Source organism: Pipistrellus kuhlii, unplaced genomic scaffold (assembly GCF_014108245.1).
Source record: "Pipistrellus kuhlii isolate mPipKuh1 unplaced genomic scaffold, mPipKuh1.p scaffold_m20_p_3, whole genome shotgun sequence".
Taxonomy (NCBI): Eukaryota; Metazoa; Chordata; class Mammalia; order Chiroptera; family Vespertilionidae; genus Pipistrellus; species Pipistrellus kuhlii.
In genome coordinates this window covers 95843877-95866588 of record NW_023425529.1, presented here as the reverse complement: position 1 = coordinate 95866588, position 22712 = coordinate 95843877, and the positions used below count along the sequence as shown (strand labels likewise).

The 22712-nt window shown below is 41.3% G+C and overlaps 1 protein-coding gene and 1 long non-coding RNA gene across 18 annotated transcripts in view; one reads left to right on the top strand and one right to left on the bottom strand.

Annotated features, from left to right (window-relative positions):
• MICAL3 (microtubule associated monooxygenase, calponin and LIM domain containing 3) overlaps positions 1-22712 on the top strand; it is a 262563-nt gene that overhangs the window by 103916 nt on the left and 135935 nt on the right. For 11 of the 17 annotated variants that reach the window (XM_045588548.1, XM_045588555.1, XM_045588551.1 and 8 more), the window contains 8 exons: positions 3337-3533; positions 6641-6753; positions 6849-6911; positions 7644-7814; positions 9257-9340; positions 12638-12736; positions 19050-19106; positions 21879-21986. In XM_045588548.1, the coding sequence (XP_045444504.1) occupies positions 3337-3533; positions 6641-6753; positions 6849-6911; positions 7644-7814; positions 9257-9340; positions 12638-12736; positions 19050-19106; positions 21879-21986 (892 nt within the window). Of the gene's footprint in view, positions 1-3336; positions 3534-6640; positions 6754-6848; positions 6912-7643; positions 7815-7907; positions 8406-9256; positions 9341-12637; positions 12737-19049; positions 19107-21878; positions 21987-22712 lie in introns of those variants that run through there. The other 6 variants (XM_045588556.1, XM_045588558.1, XM_045588559.1 and 3 more) reach the window with 4 other exon arrangements.
• LOC118728796 lies at positions 10302-17932 on the bottom strand. The gene is made up of 4 exons (XR_004991003.2): positions 17702-17932; positions 16871-16872; positions 12471-12482; positions 10302-10312 (listed from the first exon to the last, which is right to left on the bottom strand). It is a non-coding gene; the product is annotated as an uncharacterized LOC118728796 (long non-coding RNA).

The window sequence follows — 22712 nt, the reverse complement described above, 5'->3', positions numbered from 1 at the left end:
TGATTGAGGAACTGAGCTACTAGCCCCTATAGGTCACCTACCTCACAAAGCCACTCCATCAACACAGGGAGGCAGCCAAAATGCAGAGACATAGAAGCATGTCATGAATGGGAGAGATGGAGGAAAGTACTGGATGACACAGAGTTCAGAACCACATTTATAAGGTTACTCAAGAATCTTCTGAAAACCACTGAGAACTTGAAGAGACCTTCAAGGACCTTAATGAGAATACCAAAAAAATGGAAAAGAACCAGTCAGAAATTAAGCATACACTGTCTGAAATAAAGAATATACAGAAACTCAACTGTAGATCAGTGTACCCCAAGAATCAAACCAAAGATCTGGAATATGAGGAAGCAAAAGACACCCAACCAGAGAGGCAGAAAGAAAGAAGAATCCGAAAGTGTGAGGATAGTGTAAGGAGTCTCCGGGACGGCTTTAAGCGTACCAACCTCTGGAGTTTTGGGGTGCCAGAAGAAGAGAGCGAGCAAAATATTGAAAGCTTATTGGAAGAAATAATGACAGAAAACTTTCCCTACCTGGTGAAATAGACTTACAAGTTCAGGAAACCCACAGAACCCCAAACAAGAGGAATCCAAAGAGGACCACACCAAGACACATCATAATTAAAATGTCAAGGGCAAAAGACAAAAAGAGAATCTTGAAAGCAGCAAGAGAAAAAGTTACCTACAAAGGAGTACCCATACAACTGTCAGCTGATTTCACAACAGAAACTACGCAGGCCAGAAGGGAGTGGTTAGAAATATTCAGTGATGAACAGCAAGAATCTACAACCAACATTATTCTACCAGCAAAGCTATGGTATCATTCAGAATTGAAGGTCAGATAAAGAGCTTCACAGATAAGAGAAATCAAAAGGAGTTCATCACCACCAAACCAGAATTACATGAAATGCTGAAGGGTATTCTTTAAGAAGAGGAAGAAGAAGAAAAAGTAAAAACTATGGACAACAAAAAGTCATCAAATATATACCTACCAACAAGTGAATCTAAAAATCAAGTGAATAAAAAATCTGAAGAACAGAATAGGCTGGTGAATATAATAGAATCAGGGACATAGAAAAGGAGTGGATTGACAATTCTCAGTGGGGAGGGGTTTGAGGAGTGCGGGAAGAGATTGGACAAAAATCTTTTATCTGTGGATGAAGACAGTGGTGGGGAGTAAGGGTGTGTTGTGGGGAACCAGGTGGAGGGGAGCTATGGGAGCCTTTATTGCTGTTGGGGCAGGAACTCCTGTAATAATCTGAACAATAAAGATTTATTATAAAAGGAAAAAAAAAAGCTTGCCTAGGAAATATTAACCTACCCGCTGTATTCGCCAGACCTTGCTCCTTCAGATTACCACTTGTTCCAATTAATGGCACATGTGCTTTGATTACAAAATTCACCATTATTAACTGGTACACCAAGTAGGCTGACACAACGGGCAAGTAGGAGGGAAGTTTATTAAAGGAAATGGGGGATGGAGCCATAACCCGGGAAGGTTAGGACTCAGCCCTCACTGTCCTTGGGGTTGAATTTTATGCACAAATATCGCAAGGGGCAGAGCCTGGGGGTTGTTAGTGTTCTAGTCTGCTTAGATAGAGTTCATTGTGTTTCAGACTGATTGGTGCTAGCCATTGAAGCTGTGGGCTGTGGGCTGTAGGCAGCCATTGTTATCTTTGGCCTGCTGTCTCACCCTCAGGTGTGGCTGCCTCCTGTTATGCTGGATAGGGTGATCGCAGGCTGTTCCATGAAATGAGTCTGGGGCCACTTTTTCGTTCAGGACTTTCTAGTCCGCCTGAGCCAAATGCCCTTTGCTGGCCTGTTAGGAGAAAGTGGGAGAGCTTGAGAAAGATTGTGATAAATGACAAAGAAGTGCTTAAAAGAAGGGCCAGGTGAATCAGTTCTATTCCCAAAAGAAGACAGTAAAAAAAAAAAAAAAAAAAAAAGATGTAGTAACTGACTTCAAAAATTGGTTCTTAACACCCACCTGGGTATATTAACTTCATGAACTCTTTGTTTCAGCCAACTATCTCTCAAATGTTATTGGTCATGAGGAAAACTGGCTAGAACATTTGAGTGGCTAATGGCAAATGTGTCAGGCACTACCAACAAAACAAAACAATTAGTGCTTCCCCACCTTGTAATGGTTCATCAGTATTCTCTTATGTTAAGGATTGCACTTTCTTCTAACATACTTCGTCAATCACACAAAACTCAGGGAGAGGTAAGGTGGAGAGGTGAGTGTAAGGTGAGGAACACATTCCTGTTAGAATAGGCCAAAGGCTGTCTGGAGAAGGCTTATGGTATTTTCTCGTAACAGAAGACAGAGCAGTGAATAGGTAATTTGGCACTGTTTAAATCATGGTGACTTCATTCAAGATGAGCCTGTAGACTATGAGGTTTAAGGAATTTTTTGAAATGGAGTCAGTAGGTTAGCACAATGTAAGGCCTTCCCAGTTCATCTGAAATCACCTGAAGAAGAACATTCTCAGTTGTTGCTTATGATTGAGTAGTAAGAAGCTTGAAAGCCAGTGGGAAATGTTTGTTCATCTAAATACTTGGGAAATTTTAAGAAATTTAGCAATTTTTTCAAAAAATCTTTTCCTCAAAGTTTTGGAATTCCCTTTAAAATAGAATGCTGAGTAAGGTTTATCAGAGATGATTTAACACATCTAAAATAGTTTGTCAGGTCCAAAGGACATTCACTATGCATAATAATCCCAGGACTTTAAAAATAGTCTGATCCAAATAGGATTTTTATCATTATTTAACATCTTTAATAATAAAAGGGTATATGCTAATTAGACTGGATGTCCTTCCGGAGGTAGCCAGGGCCAGAGGAAAGTCAACCCGTGTCCTGGGTGCCTGTGGGCCTCCAGAGAGAAGGAAGCCAGCCGGGGTCCTGGATGCCAGAGGGAAGCCAGTGCTGGCAGCTGGGGGAAGGAAGGCCTACTCTTGCACGAATTTCATGTATTGGGCCTCTGGTTAGTTTAATAAACATAGATCACACACAAGATGCAAGGGAATAATATTAATGATAGTTCCTTTATTGAGCTTACATTTTAGTAAGAAATTTATATAATTGGAAAAATTAGGATAGTTTTTTTTAACTTTCCTTCTGTTTTTTTTTTTTTTTTCTATATGAGTAGATCTTTAATCATTTTTTCTCCTTGAGAATGATTTATATTTCAAGTTTGCTCTCAGATTTCAGTGAAGCACTGCACATAGGATTTTAGCTGAGCAACCAAGAAATGAGATGACTTCTTAATACTGTTTTCTGGTGTGGGGAAAACACTTATTCTTGATAAGTTTTTCTTACCCTGTTTCTCAGAGATTTTAATTCTTTGGATGAACAAAATGTGGAGAAGAATAACCAACTGGCCTTTGATATTGCTGAAAAGGAACTGGGCATTTCTCCCATCATGACAGGCAAAGAGATGGCCTCGGTCGGGGAGCCTGACAAGCTGTCCATGGTGATGTACCTGACCCAGTTCTATGAGATGTTCAAAGACTCACTCCCCTCTAATGGTAAGGACTAAGGGCTCTGGTGTGGGTGTCTTTCATGTTCTCTGTTGTTCCCTGGCTTTCTTTCTTTCCCTGTGTCCTATATGAGCACCCACAAAAGCAAATTTTACTGTTTTTACTAACCAGCTATCAGGGTTAAGTCCCTGGGATTTTGCTCTTGTTTTTTCCTTCTCAACCACTCATTCTTACCCAAATCTTTCTCACTATATCTATAAATATGTAAAAACCATTTCTACCCAGAATTTTTCTCTTGACTATTATTTTCTCATACTCTTTCTTTCTGAACCAGCCTTATACACACACACACACACACACACACACACACACACACACACACGAGGCCTGATGCACGAAATTCATGCGTGGGGGGTGTCCCTCAGCCCAACCTGTACCCTCTCCAATCTGGGACCCCTTGGTGGATGTTTGACTTCCTGTTTAGATATGGATCGGGCCTAAACAGGCAGTCAGACATCCTTTCACAATCTAGGACTGCTGGCTCCCAACTACTTGCCTGCCTGCCTTCCTGATTGCCCCTAACTGCTCCCCTGCCAGCCTGATTGTCCAAAACTGCCCTCCCCTGATATCCTGGTCACCCCCAAATGCCCTCCCTTGCATATTCCCTCTTTATTAGATAGGGTTTTTTCTTTAGCATATTGGGCAGTCCTAATTGGGTTGGCTCAGTGGATGGAGCATTGGCCTGCAGAATCAAGGGTCCCAGGTTCAATTCTGGTCATGAACATTGGTTGGGGGCACATATCCAGTGGGGAGTGTGCAGGAGGCAGCTGATCGATGTTTCTGTCTCATAGATGTTTCTAGCTCTCTATCCTTTCCCTTCCTCTCTATAAAAAATCAATAAAATATATATTATTAAAAAAAGAAACATTTAAGATTCCTCCATGTCTGCCTGGCTGGTGTGACTCAATGGTTGAGACCTCAGGCAGCCAGCCACCACTGAAAAGGGATCACATACTGGCCAGACTGAGACCCCAGCCCAGGCTGCCATCTCAGCCTGGCCTGGAACAGCATAGTGTGGGTGCGTGGCCCCAGCCCAGGATGCCGCATCTGACCTGAAGATCTCACGGCCCTACCAGCCTGAGACCCCAGCCAAGCTTCCGGGGGATCTGCGACTTTGTTACGTGGCCCTGCCATTCTGAGACCCCAGCCAAACTGCCGCTGTGGCCGAGGAATGGCGCAAGGCGCTGGCGCCTCTCAGCCAGACACTCTGGGCTGCTGCGACTGGGCAGGGATCGCTGTGTGGTGGGTGGGCGCCTCCCAGCTAGACACCACCCTGGACTGCCTCTGCTGGGCGGACTTGAGGACCCCAGAGGGGCTAAGAGGACTGGGCACTGCCATCTTGTGGCTATGGGCGCTGCCATTTTGTTGCGGAGTGATGGTTAATTTGCATATTTTGTCTTAGAGTGATGATTAATTATTAGATAAGATATATACACACACTTTTTTTTTTAAATTTCAAAGAGGGAGAGGTAGAAACATCGGTGATGAGAAAGAATCATCCATAGGCTGCCTCCTGCACGCCCTTCACTGGGTTCGAGTCCGCAACCCAGAATCAAAGCGGGACCTCCAGGTTCATAGGTCAACACTCAACCACTGAACCACACTGGCCTGGCTGAACCACCTTTTTAAAAAAAAGTGGGCTATGCCGAAACCGGTTTGGCTCTGGATAGAGCATCGGCCCACGGGCTGAAAGGTCCCAGGTTCGATTCTAGTCGAGGGCATGTACCTTGGTTATGGGCACATCCCCAGTAGGGGGTGAGCAAGAGGCAGCTGATCAATGATTCTCTCTCATCGATGTTTCTAACTCTCTATCCCTCTCTCTTCCTCTCTATAAAAAATCAATAATATATATATATATATATATATATATATATATATATATATATATATTTTTTTTTTTTTTTTTTTTTTTTTTTTTTTTTTAAGTGGGCTACTTCCTCAATTGCCTAAACTTTTAACACTTTGCAACCTGGCTTCTGTCATTATTCCTCTGATAGATTGTTCTCCTTGGTAATGAAGAATCACCAAATTCTTGTTTTTTTCACTTCTCATCTTTTATGCCCTTGGCTTTTTGCATTGTTCAGCATTGTGGAATGACATCTTTTGTCTGAAACTCTCTTTTCCTTGGCTTCTGTGATCCTGTACTGGACTGGCTTCGTTCTCTTCCTTCAGTAACTGTTCCTTCTTTGGCTTCTCTTTCTTCTACATTTTAGTGTTTTCCAAAAATCTTCCTTGACTCTCAGCCCAATACCTCAGTCTGTCAGCATGCTACAAAAAATATTTCTGTTGTCACTTATTGTCTTTTGGAATAGCATAATGATTAAGAGTGTTGACCTGGGTTTACATCCTAATACTAATATCTGTTAAACCTTAGGCTAGTTACTCAGTTTTCCTGTGCTCAGTTTTCCCATCTGTAAAGTGGGGCTTTTTCTATATATAACTAGATTGTGATATACTAAGAAGAATGTTTGCAAAATGAAAACACTTAATAAATGTTAGCAATATATTATTAGTTTCAATTATTTTAAAAAATTGCTATTATTACTAATAAAACATTGGAATCCACAGTTTGTGATTCACCAGTATCTCCTAGCCCATGTATTCTCATAAGTGTTTGTAGCTTTTTCTGATTAGATACACAGTCTTTACAACAGAGGTCCACAACTCTAACATCAATGTACACATTCATGGAGAGCAGCCCCCTTAGTGTGCAACCAAGTTCATGGGGTATGCATACACCAAACCAGTGATCCCGTCCTCCCTCCCTTTCTCTCTGCCCTGAAAGTTTATCACAAAGGTGAGGCTTCAACACTACTGTAACAAAAAACAAAAAGCAAAAGTGGGGGTTTTTGTGACTTACAAGGGGAAAGAATTAGTATTGTTTATGTTGATGGAAAAAAGAAGGCTCAGTGTATAAATCTAAGAATGCACTTTCTTTGTAAAATTTCCTGCTTTAGTTCCTCATACTTTTGTCATAGCAGATAAACCTTTAGAGCTTTTGGAGTTTCTGGGAGCCACCTGCAGGCAAGGCAGTTCTGGTCAGTACTTTGAAGCCCCCTCTAATGCTATGGTGGAAAATTGCTTTCTGTTCACAGATGCCTTGGACTTGAGTGCTGAAGAGAAAGCAGTCCTGATAGCCAGCACCAAATCTCCTATCTCCTTCCTAAGCAAACTTGGGCAGACCATCTCTCGGAAGCGTTCTCCCAAGGTAAATGAAAAAGGTTGTTGTTTTTTACCAGCTGTATATCCAATGGCAATATATAGTGACTAGAATAATGCAGTTTGGCTACTCTCTTGGTATAGGATAAGAAGGAAAAAGACTTGGATGGTGCTGGAAAAAGGAGAAAGACCAATCAATCAGAAGAGGTGAGAATTATATGGGATTTGTTAGAATGGTTATACTCAATTGCCCTTTTTGTCTTAAAACCGTAATTTTCAAATTGATGTTGCTAGATCTTTTTATATTAACCCTTTATGAGAATTTTTAAAAAAATATATTTTATTGATTTTGTACAGAGAGGAAGGGAGAGAGAGAGAGTTAGAAACATTGATGAGAGAGAGTCATCGATCAGCTGCTTCTTGCACACTTCCTACTGGGGGGTTCATCAGCTGCCTCTTGCACACCCCGTACTGGGTATAAGCCCGCAACCAAGGAACATGCCCTTGACCGGAATCGAACCCAGGACCCTTCAGTCCCCAAGCCGACGCTCTATCCATTGAGCCAAACCAGTTTGGGCTATGAGAATTTTTGTGAGCAGATGCTTTTTCTGTGGGCTTTTGCCTTTGTTTATTTTTTTTTGGAGAGCGTTCAAAGGAACACACACACACACACACCTGCACCAGAGCTTTCCTGTCTCTTTGGAATCACACATCTGGCAAAGGGCATTGGCTTTCCTGGGGTGTGATAATCCCAGTAAAAGTCTGAGTACCTCTTTGTATTCCATCTTGAGATTAGAACTTTGAGGAGAGCTGTTACAGTTAATCTAAAGCAGAAATACTAGCCACTATGCCAAGTCCTAGCTGTATTTTTCCTTTGAGGGAAGGGCATTTGGGGGCTTCTCTAACAGAGGCTGGTTCTTTGGTGTTGATATTGATCAGGAGGAAGTACCCGGTGTGTGCAGAGGAAGATCCACATTAGTGAGTACTCTGCCTGACAGGAGGACTGATGTCACACTCAGCAACCAGAACAAAGTAAAGTACATGGCAACCCAGCTGTTGGCCAAGTTTGAAGAGAATGCACCTCCACAGTCCACTGGCATAAGGAGACAGGTAAACGCATCTCATGCCTTGCTCATCCACAGTTGATCTGGCTACATAGGAATGAGGTACCTTTTCAGTTGAATGAGATGGGATATTTTACAGACCCGAGGAATCATGGGCTCAAGACTGGTGTCTGATTCTCCCCATGTCTTAACTGTGGCAGAAGAGAACATTTCAGAAGTTCCTCATGCTTTCAGTACTGCTTCATCCTCACCATTCAGGTCTGAGGTATCTGTGACAAAATTCTGTAGAGGGATTTTTAAATTATATGTATACACCTATTCATACGTATATGTTCACATTTAAATTATTAAAAACATACATGCTTATTAAGAAAGATGTTAAAAAGTGATAAAGGGTAATTAAAATATCTCCAATTCTGTTAATATTTTGTTATAGTTCTTTCTGATCTTTTTTTCTTTAATGTATTCTTATTTTCATAGTTGAGGTCCATTCTTATCATACACTTTTCCATTCTGCTTTTTTTCATGTAACTTTGATCATATTCCCACATCATTCCAAACTCTTTACAAGCACCTTTAAGTGTGTGCCATGCTTCTCTTAACTCTCCTTTATGCTGGATGTTCAGTTGTTTCTTATCAACAAATATTCTTGTTACAGACTGCTTTTTTTGTGTTGCAGATGACTTTAGTAGGTTGTCCTTGAACTAAGTTGAGAATATGAACTTATTTTTTCTTTTTGAGAATATGAACATTTTAAAGATTCTTAATGGATTCTTCAGAAAGCCTTGTCTCTCCTCCTGCTTATCTAAAAGTCATTAAGACTTCTTTCAAGAGGAAATGCTGGGATTTTGAAATTTACACTGCAAGTTTCTTGTGAAAGTTCCTGGTGGTTTGAGAGAACCCATCCTCTGCATCCTTTCCCGCTTTCTTCATCTTCTCCACATGCATTAATGCTTGTTCCTGTGGACAGACTAGGGTGGGCACTGACTTACTGACTGTGCTTGGAGTCTGGCCTTAATCAACTTCTCACATCTAGCCATTGGTTATGGCTCACAAAAAAGATGATAATATTCATTCCCTGTTGGCTCTGGCAGCCCAGGTCCCACCCACCTTGGGAAGGCTGGAATTATTCTCCATTAGAGGAAGTTTGCCTCTTCCTCATTTTGAGTGAAAGATTAGTTTTCCAAATCAGAATTAGTACAATAGTTTAGGCTTATAACATTGAGCTAAGGAAAAGGATAATGATAATTACAGCTTTTGTTTTTCCTTTTTTATTTGTTTACATTTGCTTTTGGTTTGTGGAACAGGGTGTTTGTTTTCCTTTATAAGCAAAGCTTTCTAAAAATTCTGTCTTCACCACCATCCCAGTATATTGATGTCTGTCTGTCTTCCACAAGTACCTTTTTTGTACCTTCTACTTTAACATATTTTATTTTGTTTTGTCTCCCGTGTCCTGTCCCCCACCCATATTTGGCCTGTGTGTCACAGCCAACACAAGAGCATGGGGTCAGCCAGCCGTCCTGCTGCCTACCTGATCAGGGTCTCCCTGCTCCCACCCCACAGTGGAAACAGGTAAAGGAACTATCCAGAAACCAGAATGGGTGCTGCACCCCAGGCCTTTCCACTCTGTTCCTCCTTCTGAGCCGCCAAGGTAGAGGCCTGTACTCTAGAATCCCAGCTTAAGATAGGGCATCTCTGTGCCCATTTGAACAATGACGCTGATAAAAGTGTAATAAACAATACTGTTTGTATTGCATGATTTGTTTAACTCCTTGGGATTTGAGAAACCAGTTAGCAGGGTGGGCTGTCAATATTATGAAACTAGCAGGAACTATGTGATTAATTATTCAGGTACCTTTGGGGTTTTGCTATTACAGTTTATTCCAAGTTGACTTCTTGTTCATATGTGTCCTTATGACCATGTTAAATAGGAAAATATTATCCAAGAAATGACTTGAACTATAATTTTTATTTGGTTCAGAACCTAGACAAAGATTCTTGTTATAAAGCTGCTTTTGTGTGTTGCAGATGACTTTCCTAGGCTCTCCTTGAACTAGGTCGAGAAATTTGGCATTTTCTTGTGTTTTGTATACATTTAAAATACTCTTTTTAGAAATTTTCACTGAAGTAGTTAGTTGTAGGATCTCCTAGAAAGCTGCTTCTCATAAGCAGTACAGAATAGGACAGAAAGAGGAGGAATGGCACTGGTTGATAATAAGAAACATCAGGGGGCCTCTATTGTACCTCCTCCACATCACAGCTAACAAGTTCCTGCTCCAGTGAGTGCACTGGACTTGTCTTGTGGGTTAGTATCATTTAAGACTAAGATTTTGAGAGGTCAAAGGAATATGCCTTTGATAACTTCTTATGCTATAGAGTGACAGCTATTGCTGGGAAGCACTGAGGAGTGACTGGGTGGGTAATGTTTTCTCCCCCCCCAACCTTTCTTTTAATAAAATGCCGCATTAAAAGCAAGCTCATGAGGCTGAGATGGAAGCTTGGGAACAATGTCCAAACTCATGAAGCCAAGCTGCCTCTTTCCCTCTGCTCGGATGAGATTTGTTCAAGAGTGCTCAATAGAAATTTACTACCATTTTCTTTCCTCACCCTTTCTTTAAAGTCTACGTGGAAGGTATAATTAAAAGGTAATCTTCAGTTGAGGATCACAGAAGGGGAACATGAACTCTAACCTAGACCTCCTGAACTTCAGATTCTCACAGTACTCACGAAGGCATCAGAGAGGGAGAGCAGAGAGGAAAGGAGGGTAACTGTAATACATGCAGAGGGGTGAACAAATGACTCAATGGCATGTGCCTGGGCCACTGTGGGTGAGCTTGCAAAGAAGTCTTAAGGGCAGGAAGTGTGACCCGAGGAGCCTGGCCCAGCTGAGGCCTCTGTCCTGGTGAAGATTGGCACATCAGCTCACTGCCTGATGCAGCCTTCCTGAGGGATATAAGGAGCTTAGTGCTTATGGGCTTTCTTGTGTTTTTCATGTTTAGAAGGATCTGGCCCCTCTGGCCTCATCCACAGTACTACATGTAGATGAACAGCTATCTTGTCACCTGGGTAAATAGATGGTCAAAATTAGTGAAGTAGAATACTGGTAAGCTGTGCAGGCAGCAGACTAGAGCCATTGAATCCAAACATGGTTTCTGCAGAGTGGGTCCCAGAGATGACACTTAGAAAGAGCACCTGGGTGAATAAATGATAAACCATGAGCAATGAAAATCCTGTTAGATCCTGTGTGCTTCTTGTTATATAGACTTGGGAATTGTAAATTTACTTGGCTGTGAATTATAATTCACAGTTCTTACATCCATGTGAAATGTATTGTATTCACATATAATTTTTTTCTCAACACTAAAGCAGGAATGGTTTCATGAATCTTGGCCTTGTAAATGTCTCTCTAAAAAAATAAAATATTGGAAAGCAATGCCAGATGCTACAGAAACCTATGGTCAGAGGGACTCCAGTGGTGCATTGGAGCCCTCTGCTTCTGACTCACCCTAACTGCCAACCCCATTTAACACCCTTTAGGAATTGGGCAGGGGCTGACTGGCAGCACCTTATCATGATTCACTTTGTGTTTCTCTTGAAGTGGTTCAAGAGAGGCAGGAGGGTATGGCAAGCACAGCATTGATGGCTGAGTTGGCACCAGAACCAGTTTTTACTTAGGTCATAGTATGAGAGGGAAATGAATAATAATGTGGTTATCTGTGACTTCTGTTTTTTACCTTCCTGTGTATACATTTGGTTCTTCCCTCTCCACCCTTTTGTCTTTTGATCTCAGAAGTGCATCCTACAGGCAAACTCCTCATTATCCAGCCTAGGTTTACAATTAGGTTGTCATGAGAAGTGGGAACAGATAGGGGAATTGCTTCCCTATCCCACTAGTTCTCTAAGATCTGTATGCTGGCCCCACATAGTCTTTCTGGGCTCAATGAAGTGAGGATTCCTCTGACCTAGGAGTATGCGATTATTTACTAAGTCCTACAGGGTTCTCAATCATAGGTTCTCAAGGAAAAAGATAAGACAAGATTGAAGAGGGATAAGATGGGGAAATAATCTGTGGGCATAGGTTTGTTTTCAGGTAGTGGAAGATATTTAAATTTTTAAAATATATTTTATTGATTTTTTTACAGAGAGGAAGAGAGAGGGATAGAGAGTTAGAAACATTGATGAGAGAGAATCATTGATCAGCTGCATCTTGCACACCCCCTACTGGGGATGTGCCCGCAACCAAGGTACATGCCCTTGACCAGAATTGAACCTGTTACCTTTCAATCCACAGACCTACGCTCTATCCATTGAGCCAAACCGGTTTCGGCAGATATTTAATTTTTATATCCTATTTTCTGTACTTTCTTGCATTTCCTTGGTAGTTTTCCAGAACCTTTTCAGTATGAGGGGACTCGGAAGAGGAAATAATGGCAAGATTTTCTCATAGTTGGTCCCAAAGGAGAATGCTGCTCTGCTCCTGTTGGGTGGCAGGTGATAAGCCATTGGGAGGGTCTGCATGACTCCCTCCTGTTGATTGTCTGTGTGTCTTTTCTCTCTATTTATAACCAAAGTCATTTTTTATGTCTTCCAACTGATGATATATAGTCTTGATCCCTGATGTTTAGAAAGTACTACACCCCAAGATCAGCTGCACCTAATAAACAGCGGGAGTCTGACCTGAAGACCAACAACAGGCTATGACACACCACCCTCTCTGACCATACAGTGATTTGCTGTTGAGGATGGAGGGGCAGGGAAGGGGGACTCTGATATGTTTTTTGCAAATATCCCTTTATCCTTCTAGAACCAGCCTAAATATGGCCACTGTTTCACCAGTGTTTTCTCTGTTTGTATCTGTTGGTATAAAAGCGACGGGAAAAGGAGCATTCTCGGACCTGCCCAAAAAAAGTGATCGCACTCTCTCCACCCCCTACTCCACCTCCCTGTCGGGCACATGGCAGCCAGCAGGTGACCTCCTCTGCATGCTCCGTTGTCCTGTCTGTGTCTTTCTGCCTGCCTTTGTAGGTGGCTAGGGTAGAGACTAAATCAGGATTCCTTCCTTTCAATTATAACTTTAAAAAAATAGAAAAACCATTTGTAGAAACCATTTTTGTAGCAATAGCAACCTTTATTGCTACAAATGAGCAAATTCCTGATTAGACCTCAGAAGAGTGCAAATTGTATTCAAACCCTGGATAGTTTAATCTAGTCCCATGTCATGGAAATACAACCATACAATCACAAACTAAAATGTATACTGTATTAGTCACAGACATGAGTCCAAACCCTGGAGAGCAACATATTTTTATATAACCCTATTTAAAGCAGCCATTTTTGCCTAGCTACCGAAGGAGATTGAGCTAAGATGAACTTTTGGAAGCTTTTTATAGGGTTTCACTCTATGAGTTTGCTTCCTTCTGATTTTGATAACCCTGCCTCTTGCTTATCCAGCTTCTCCCGTCAAACACTTGCCCTTCCCATCTGCCCCATTCACACTTAGGCAGACCATTCAAAACTGCTTTATAGTAGAGTTAACTGGGGCAACAAGGATGACAAGCATATATTTGTGGCAAGCACACTTACATAAAGTATACTTACAGAATCGCTTTGTTGACCCTTGTAGTCTATTGCTATAAAATGAAATTCAAATATTAAACGTAGGATCTATGGGAAGGCATTTTCTCAACCAAGGTGGCCTATTTTAAAAGTGACTTCCCCAGAACAAAAGATGCACACAGACTGAGGGTGAAGGGATGGAAAAAAGTTTTCCAGGCAAATGGAAATGAAAAAAAAGCTGGGGTAACAATACTTATATCTGACAAATTAGATCTCAAAGTGAAGGACATAACACGAGATAATGAAGGCCACTTCATAATACTAAAGGGAACAATCCAACAAGAAGAAATAACCCTGGTAAATATATATGCACCCAATACAGGAGCAACCAAATACATTAAAAAAACTACTGGAGGACATTAAGAGAGAGATTAATAGCAATACAATCATAGTAGGAGATTTTAATACCCCACTGTCACCCTTCGACAAATCATCTAAACAAAAAAACAGAAAAGAAATATCAATCCTAAGTGACTCACTAGACCAGATGGAATTAATTGACATCTTCAGAACACTCCACCCCAAAGCCACAGAATATACATTCTTCTCAAGTGCACATGGGACATTCTCAAAGATAGAACACATTTTGGGTCATAGGCAAAGTCTCTTCAAATTCAAGAAGATAGAAATCATATCAAGTATCTTCTCAGACCATAATGGCATAAAACTGGAAATTAACTACAATAAAAATAATCCAAAGAAATCAAACACATGGAGACTAAACAGCACGCTATTAAACAAGGACTGGGTTACCAGAGAAATCAAGGAAGAAATTAAAAACATCCTGGAAACAAATGACAATGAAAACACAACAATCCAAAATCAATGGGACACAGCAAAAGCAGTCTTGAGAGGGAAGTTCCTATCCTTACAAGCCTATTGCAAAAAACTAGAAAAAAGGGTAACAGATGATCTAACTCTACAACTCGAAGAGTTAGAAAAGGAGCAACAAGAAAAGCCCAGTGTAAGCAGAAGGAAGGAAATAACAAAAATCAGAGCACAGATAAACGACATAGAGACCAAAAAAACAATACATAAGATCAACAAAACCAAGAGCTGGTTCTTTGAAAGAATAAACAAGATAGATGAACCTCTAGCCAGGCTAACTAAGAAACAAAGAGAGAGGACCCAAATAAACAAAATCAGAAATGAAAGAGGTGAAATAACAACAGACCCCAACGAAATACAACGGATTGTTACAAAATACTACGAACAACTCTATTCCAACAAACTGAACAACCTGGAGGAAATGGACATATTCCTAGAAAAATACAAACTTCCAAAACTCGATCAGGAAGAATCTAAAAATCTCAATAGACCAGTGACTTGGGAAGAAATTGAAACAGTCATCAGAAAGCTTCCAGCAAACAAAAGCCCAGGGCCAGATGGCTTCACAGGAGAGTTTTACCAAACATTCAAAGAAGAACTAAAACCTATCCTCCTCAGACTTTTTCAAAAAATTCAAGAGGAAGGAACACTTCCAAACTCCTTCTATGAAGCCAGCATCACCCTAATACCAAAACCAGATAAAGACAACTCAATGAAAGAGAATTACAGGCCAATATCCCTCATGAACATAGATGCCAAAATCCTCAACAAAATCCTAGCAAATCGGCTCCAGCAGAGCATCACAAAGATCATACACCATGACCAAGTAGGATTTATTCCAGGAATGCAAGGATGGTACAATATCCACAAATCAATAAACGTGATACATCACATAAACAAATTGAAAGATAAAAATCATATAGTCATATCAATTGATGCAGAAAAGCATTCGATAAAATCCAACACCCTTTCCTGATAAAAACTCTTAACAAGGTGGGAGTACAAGAATCATACCTCAACATAATAAAAGCTATATATGATAAACCCACAGCCAACATTATACTCAATGGGCAAAAACTAAAACCATTCCCTCTAAGAACAGGAACAAGACAGGGATGCCCACTCTCGCCACTCCTGTTTGACATAGTACTGGAAGTACTAGCCATTGCAATTAGACAAGAGGAGGAAATAAAAGGCATCCAAATTGGAAAAGAAGTAAAGTTATCCTTATTTGCAGATGACATGATATTGTACATAAAGAACCCAAAAGACTCCATTAAGAAACTAATTGACTTAATAAATGAATTTGGCAATGTAGCAGGATACAAAATTAACGCCAAGAAATCCATGGCATTTCTATACACCAACAGTGAAACTACAGAAACAGAGACTAAAAAAGAAATTCCATTTACCATCGCACCAAAAAAATTAAGATACCTAGGAATAAATTTAACTAAGGAAGTAAAGGATCTATATGCAGAAAATTACACGACATTGAAAAAAGAGATAGAGGATGATGTAAGGAGATGGAAGAACATACCATGTTCATGGATTGGTAGAATCAACATCATCAAAATGTCCATACTTCCTAAAGCAATCTATAGGTTCAATGCACTCCCCATTAAAATACCAAGGGCATATTTCACTGACCTAGAAAGAACTCTCCAACAGTTCATTTGGAACAATAAAAGACCCCGAATAGCCACAGCAATCCTGAGAAAGAAGGGTAAAGTAGGAGGGATCTCAATACCGGACTTCAAACTGTATTACAAAGCCACTGTTCTCAAAACAGCGTGGTACTGGCACAAGAACAGACATATAGATCAATGGAATAGAATCGAGAACCCAGATATCAACCCAAATCAATATGCTCAATTAATATTTGACAAAGGAGGCACGAATATACAATGGAGTCAAGACAGTTTCTTCAATAAATGGTGTTGGGAAAATTGGGTAGACACATGCAAAAGAATGAAACTAAATCACCAACTTACACCATACACAAAAATAAACTCAAAATGGATACAGGACTTAAACATCAGACGGGAAACCATAAAAATACTAGAAGCATCCTGAGCAGCAAAATCTCAGACGTATGCCAAAAGAACTTCTTCACTGATACTGCCCCTAGGGCAATGGAAGCTAAAGAGAAAATAAACAAATGGGACTACATCAAAATAAAAAGCTTTTTTACAGCAAAAGAAACCATCAACAAAACAACAAGAAAGCCCACAGTGTGGGAGAACATATTTGCAAATAACACCACTGATAAAGGTTTAATCTCTAACATCTGCAGACAGCTGATACAACTAAATAAAAGGAAGATGTATGATCCAATTAAGAAATGGGCAAGGGACCTAAATAGAATATTTTCAAAAGAAGACAGAAGGAAGGCCAAAAGGCACATGAAAACATGTTCAAAGTCACTAATTATACGAGAGATGCAAATCAAAACAACAATGTGGTACCATCTCACACCTGTCAGAATGGCCAACATCAACAAATCGACAAACGACAAGTGTTGGCGAGGTTGCGGAGAAAAAGGAACCCTCGTGCACTGCTGGTGGGAATGCAGACTGGTGCAACCACTGTGGAGAACAGTGTGGAGTTTCCTCAAAAAACTGAAAATGGAACTCCCATTTGACCCAGTAATCCCACTCCTAGGAATATATCCCAAGAAACTAGAAACACCAATCAGAAAGGATATATGCACCCCTATGTTCATAGCAGCACAATCTACAATAGCCAGAATTTGGAAACAGCCTAGGTGCCCGTCAGCAGATGATTGGATCCAAAAACTATGGTACATCTACAAAATGGAATACTATGCTGCCATAAAGAAGAAGGAATTCTCATCATTTGCAGCAACCTGGATGGAATTGGAGAACATCATGCTGAGTGAAATAAGCCAATCAATGAAAGACAAACACCACATGACCTCACTCATTTGTGGATAATAAAGAGCATTATAAACTGATGAACCAAAAGATAGATATAGAGACAGTAAAGCAACAAGCAGATTGTCAAATTACAGCGGGGAGGGGAGGAGGATCTGGGGGAGATAATAGATCAACCGAAGGACTTGTATACATGCATATAAGTACAACCAATGGACATAAAACTATGGGGAGGGAGGGGATATGGGGGAGGGAGGGAGGGGGGCAAAAAAAAATCATTAAAATATGTAAAAAATAAATAAATTAATTAATTTAAAATAAAATAAAAATAAAATAAAAAAAATAAAAGTGACTCCCCCATAATGTGTCTGATTTTTAAAGGCCCAACCTGTGCCGCTGGGTCTAAGAACTGAGCTACTGTAGGTGTAGTGCTACCCTGTCCCTTCTCTCTACATAAGAGCTAATATTTAGGAGCATTCACCATGACTTAGGTAGTATTCTAGGCTCTTTTCATGTGTGATATCAAGCAGTTCTTAACAATAACCTTACAAGACTGGTACTTTTTTTTTTATTATTATTTTAAAATACAAACCCTTGTGTCGAGGGCTGACTTTCAATAGATCGCAGTGAGGGAGCTGCTCTGCTACGTACGAAACCCCGACCCAGAAGCAGGTCGTCTACTAATGGTTTAGCGCCAGGTTCCCCACGAACGTGCGTTGCGTGAAGGGCGTGGGGGCGGCCCCCTTTCCGGCCGCACTCCGTTTCCCAGGACAAAGGACTCTCCGCACCGGATGCACCACGCTGCCGCGGCAAAAGACTGGTACTATTATCTCTATTTTACAGATGAGGAGATTGAGTCATATAGTAAGGAGGTAATTTGTACAAGGTCACACAGATGGTCCAGGAACAGATTCTGGATGGTGTGACTCTGGAGCCCAAACTCTGGCCTTATCCTGCCTGTGGAGACAATATGCTCATGGGCTCTGGACAAGAGTAGACATACCGGAAACTTTGGATCAGTTACATACCAGGACGAGGCCATAGGTGAATTTTCAGTTATCCAAAGAGTGATAGGAGCGGCAATTTCTGTCCCTCTACCCCTAGGATTGCTGCTTGAGTGGTTGTCTCAAATCAGCAGAGGCAGCCATGTCCTGTCTTACAGGTTCCTACCCAGTCACATGTATTTTCCTGCTTACTGAAAAACACTTCTAGTCTTTGTCCTCTTCTCTCTTGACAAAAGTATGTGTTTGTCCCATGTTCCTATGAAGGGACCACTGCCAATCCTGTACTTCCCTCTGGATTTTTCTAGCTGTCATGTATTCCAGCCAGTTTTCATCTCTCACCTTCCCTTTATGCTGTCTATGGAAAGCTTCACCCTTCTAACCTATCTCTCCTTTTAAACCTCCCACTTAATGCCTCTGATCTTGTACCACCCTGTGAAAGAAATATGTTTGTCCCACCTTTGTACTAAGTAGTTCTTTTCTTTTCTTTTAAAGATTTTTATTTATTTTTAGAGAGAGAAAGGAAAGAAATGGAAAAGAGAGAAACATCGATGTGAGAGCAACAACCATCAGCTGTCTCCTGCATGCCCCCTACCTGGAATTGAGCCTGCAACCCAGGCATGTGTCCTGACTGGAAATCAAACTGGCAACCTTTCAGTGCATAGGACGATGCCCAACCAACTGAGCAACACCAGCCAGTGCCATACTAATTAGTTCTTTATTTATTTATTGGGAGCCCAGGTGGGCAAAGTAGCTGTGCCAAAAGTTGTCCTTGGGTCACAGGGTTTGATATAGATGGGATTGTGGTTCCTTGGAATGGGGCTTAGTGGAAGCCAGGGGATTTGTGTTGAAAAGAACTCTAAATTTCTGGCACTGTCACTTAGTAGTTCCAAATATAGCATTTTGATGGAGCTTAAATTTCTACTTTGTTGCCAACAGACGCACAGGGATCTTGATGCTGACAGCTGTGGCAAGCAGAGTCCCCATCATGAGAGGGTAAAAGAGCATGAACCATGGCATGGGATGCTACTGAGAGCCACACAGATGGGACACGCTGGAGGGGTGGGGGGCAGAGGGAAGGTGAGGATGGTCCCTTCTCCCCTTGCTTTTTGTACTCTTTTGTAACCCAGCCAAGAGACAGAGTTGGTTTTTTTGTTTTGTTTTGTTTTGTTTTATATTTTGCTAACAGTGTTGATCCTTGCAGGTAGCATTCACCCACCCAGAGTTCAGATCAGGTATGGATCCTGAAAGTCTGTATAATTCTAAAAAGCCCAATGACTTCCCATTTCTGCCCACCTTTCTCATTCCAATATATGTGCCAGTGGCAGAATAGCATTTGACTACCAGGTATGACTTAGGGCAAGGCTCTAGATCAAAAGGCAGGAGGTATTTGCTTAGCTCATTTGACAGTGGAGTACCTTGAGGTAGAAATACCAAGAGAATTCTTACTGATGTAGGGGAAAGAAGGTGATAACAAGATAGGGTTGCAACTAAAAGGCTTGAGCCAATCTTTTCTGAAAAACTAAAAGGGGAGATTACTGTTTATACCTGGCTATTGTATAATTTGATGAAAAGCAGAGATGGCCCATTTTTAAAAGCCTGCTTATTTTATTAAATTTTTTTTTGGTTGTTATTGTTACCTGTAAAGATGACCTATGAGTAGCTGTAGCTGTGCAGCTGCAAATTTCACAGGGGTCTTTTAAAAACTTTTACCTCCCCTTCTGCTTCTGCTCTCTGAGAAGTATAATTATTGCTCAGCAGCAAATCTGGTTACTTCTCGGATCTATTGGGAAGTTAGCCATAGTGCTATCTTCCTGTATCTTGTCACTGAGCCAAAATCAGGTGATCTGGACTGCCAAGAGCACTTGGTACCAGGTGCTGGGGTAGCAGGAAGGAATCTTCCTGAAGTGGAGAGTGGGAACCTTTTCATCTCCTCACCCCCGGCCCAGCTCTGCTTTGTTCAGTTTTGGGACTGCTTCCTCATGAGCTCTGTGTGTGTCCAGCCTCTGTCTTTTTCCCATTCTATATTCTTCTCAAAAAGAAAATGAGCCACTTTCACTGAGTGGGGCAATGCCCTACATTTTGGGGAATATATATTTAATGAGGTTTTAATGATTTTTACTGAAACTGACATGAAGAATGGAGAAAAGTATCCTATATAATAAAAGGCTAATATGCAAATTGGCACAACAATGGAGTGACTGGTTGCTATGAAACACTGACCACCAGGAGGCAGACACTCAAAACAGGAGCTGCCCCCTGGTGGTCAGTGCACTCCCACAGGGGGAGTGCTGCGCAGCCAGAAGCCCTAAGCCGGGCTCATGGCTGGCAAGCGCAGCAGTGGTGGCTGGAGTCTCTCCCATTTATGTGGCAGCACTAAGGTTGTCTAACTACTGGCTTATTCCGTCAGTTGGACATTCCCCGGGGGCTCCTGGACTGCGAGAGGGTGCAAGCTGGGCTTGCCCTCCTCTACTGTCCCCTCCCCTAGTGCACGAATTTTGTGCACTGGACCTCTAGTGTTGAATAAAAGGAGAATTGGGCAAGGAGAGAATATTAAAAGTCTAGGGCTGTGGTGTACAGGAGGAAAGATAGCAAAATTGCAGGGAGTTTTTTTTCTTCATTTTACCAAAAGGCTGATTTCCAGATTCTTTAGTGCAAGTCCTATCTAGATGTTTTTAAGAGTCTCTTATGTTCTCTTGCAGGACTTTCTACTATCCCCTAATTGTACTTGTGTACTCACCTGCCCTCTGCCCCACCATCTTCTCATTTCCTCCCTTCCCCTATTAGCTTCCATTGCTCTGCCACCTTGGGAAAGCTTTGTCTTCTTTCTAGTGGGTCACACTCCTATATGTGATCTCCCCATGCTCCTCCTTGGGCCCATGAGTTCTGAGTTGAGAGCCTATGAGCTGGCTGAGCAGAGGCTGGTGGCATTCACATTGTCAACCCTCTAAGCTATGAAGTTAGTGTGGGCTGAAATAGCAGCACAATAGGTCTGCTTTGGGGTAGAGGGCAAAGGGTCTCCTTACCAGGATAGTACTCTTCTCTCTCCTGCGAGTATTTCACCTGAACCTGCTGGGAAACTAAGCATTCATTGTTTGTTAATGCTCTTGGCTACCTTCATTGTCAAGGGACTGACTTGTACACATACTGCATCCATCCTGCCCAGGACTTGAGAGCTCAGGTCTTTTCTCCAGATAATTTCTGGGATTCGCCTGGCTCCTTGGTGAGCAGCGTTTCTCTGAGCACTAACAATCGGAGGAGGAAAAGCAACATCCCTAGGCTTTATGTAGAAGTAGCAAGCTTAACTTTGCTGTCTCTACTGTTTGCTATTTATAAGGCTAGTGGAGTGAAAGGTGGTAGTATCTCTTGCCCAGTAGAAATCCCAGCTCAGGCTGGTTAGAGACTGTGCAGAGCACAGAGTATGTGGGTCAGCAGGACATCGCCTCTGCCTCTGGCCACCTTGTGGCTGACAGCATTATCTACATGGGGAAAATGAAGTAAGAACACTTTTAGAGTACTTGTGGCTATGATAATCATATTCTAGCACAAGTATCCCTAGAAGCAGGAGGGAAGGGTGAACTAAAAGCAAAATGCAAGCCTTGATTGAACCATTCATGCTTCTGGGTACTATGGATATGTCTTTACTATGTATTTAAATAACGGTCTAAAATTTAAAAAGACCCAAAACTGGCCTTATGGTCAGGCCAATCTGTAACTTACTTAAAACGTTTCCTTTGATTTTTTTTTTCTCCATCTTGTATTTTATAGCCAGGGCCTGAACCTTCTCGACGATTTTTTGTTCACCAGTGGGAGCTTTCTCTTAATCTTCGCTCCTCCAGCCGCCCTGCCTCTCCTTCCTCTGACTCCCTCCGACAGGTAGCCAGCCTGGAAATTGGCAAAGCTCTATTTCTTCTTAAGCCTCTGCTCACTTCACCTACACAAATGCCACCTGGCCCTAGGGGTATTGCAGAGCTCTGAACTTTGCTTGTCTCCTATAGGAATCTAGTTTTTTTGTTTGTTGTGTGTGTGTGTGCGCGCGCACGTAACAATCTGTTTTACATTTGGGGTTTGTAAGTATAAACTAAGTTTAAGAGGCTACTAGCTTTCATTGCATCAAGTTCTTTTGACATAAACCCACTTCTGTTATATTTCAACTATAATAAAAAATTTTAACTATTTTTCAGCCATTAGCTTTTTTTATAGGTGTCTTGGCCATCTCCAGATGTCTTTATATTAATATGTGTTACAAAATATGAACTACAGTGTAATTAAATCTTTTAAATGGAGTGGTGAATATGCAGTGCCATTGGGTGCTTCATGAATTGTGATCATTTAAGGAATGAACCCTGCTATGTCCTACAGTGGACCTGAAACAGCAATACAGTAGTTTACAAAGAACAGAGGGTCTCTTTGCCTTTCCTATTTGTTTCATATTCTCGTGCCTATAGCAGATCATGGAATATATGTGTGGAAGCATGTGCATGTGTGGCAGAAAAAGTATAAAGCCAGGGATTGCTATGCTGTCGCTATTTCCTAAGAATAGGAAGAAGGAAACTATCTGTTTTTTATGCCAGAAACAAATAGAACTTCTTTTGGGGGGTT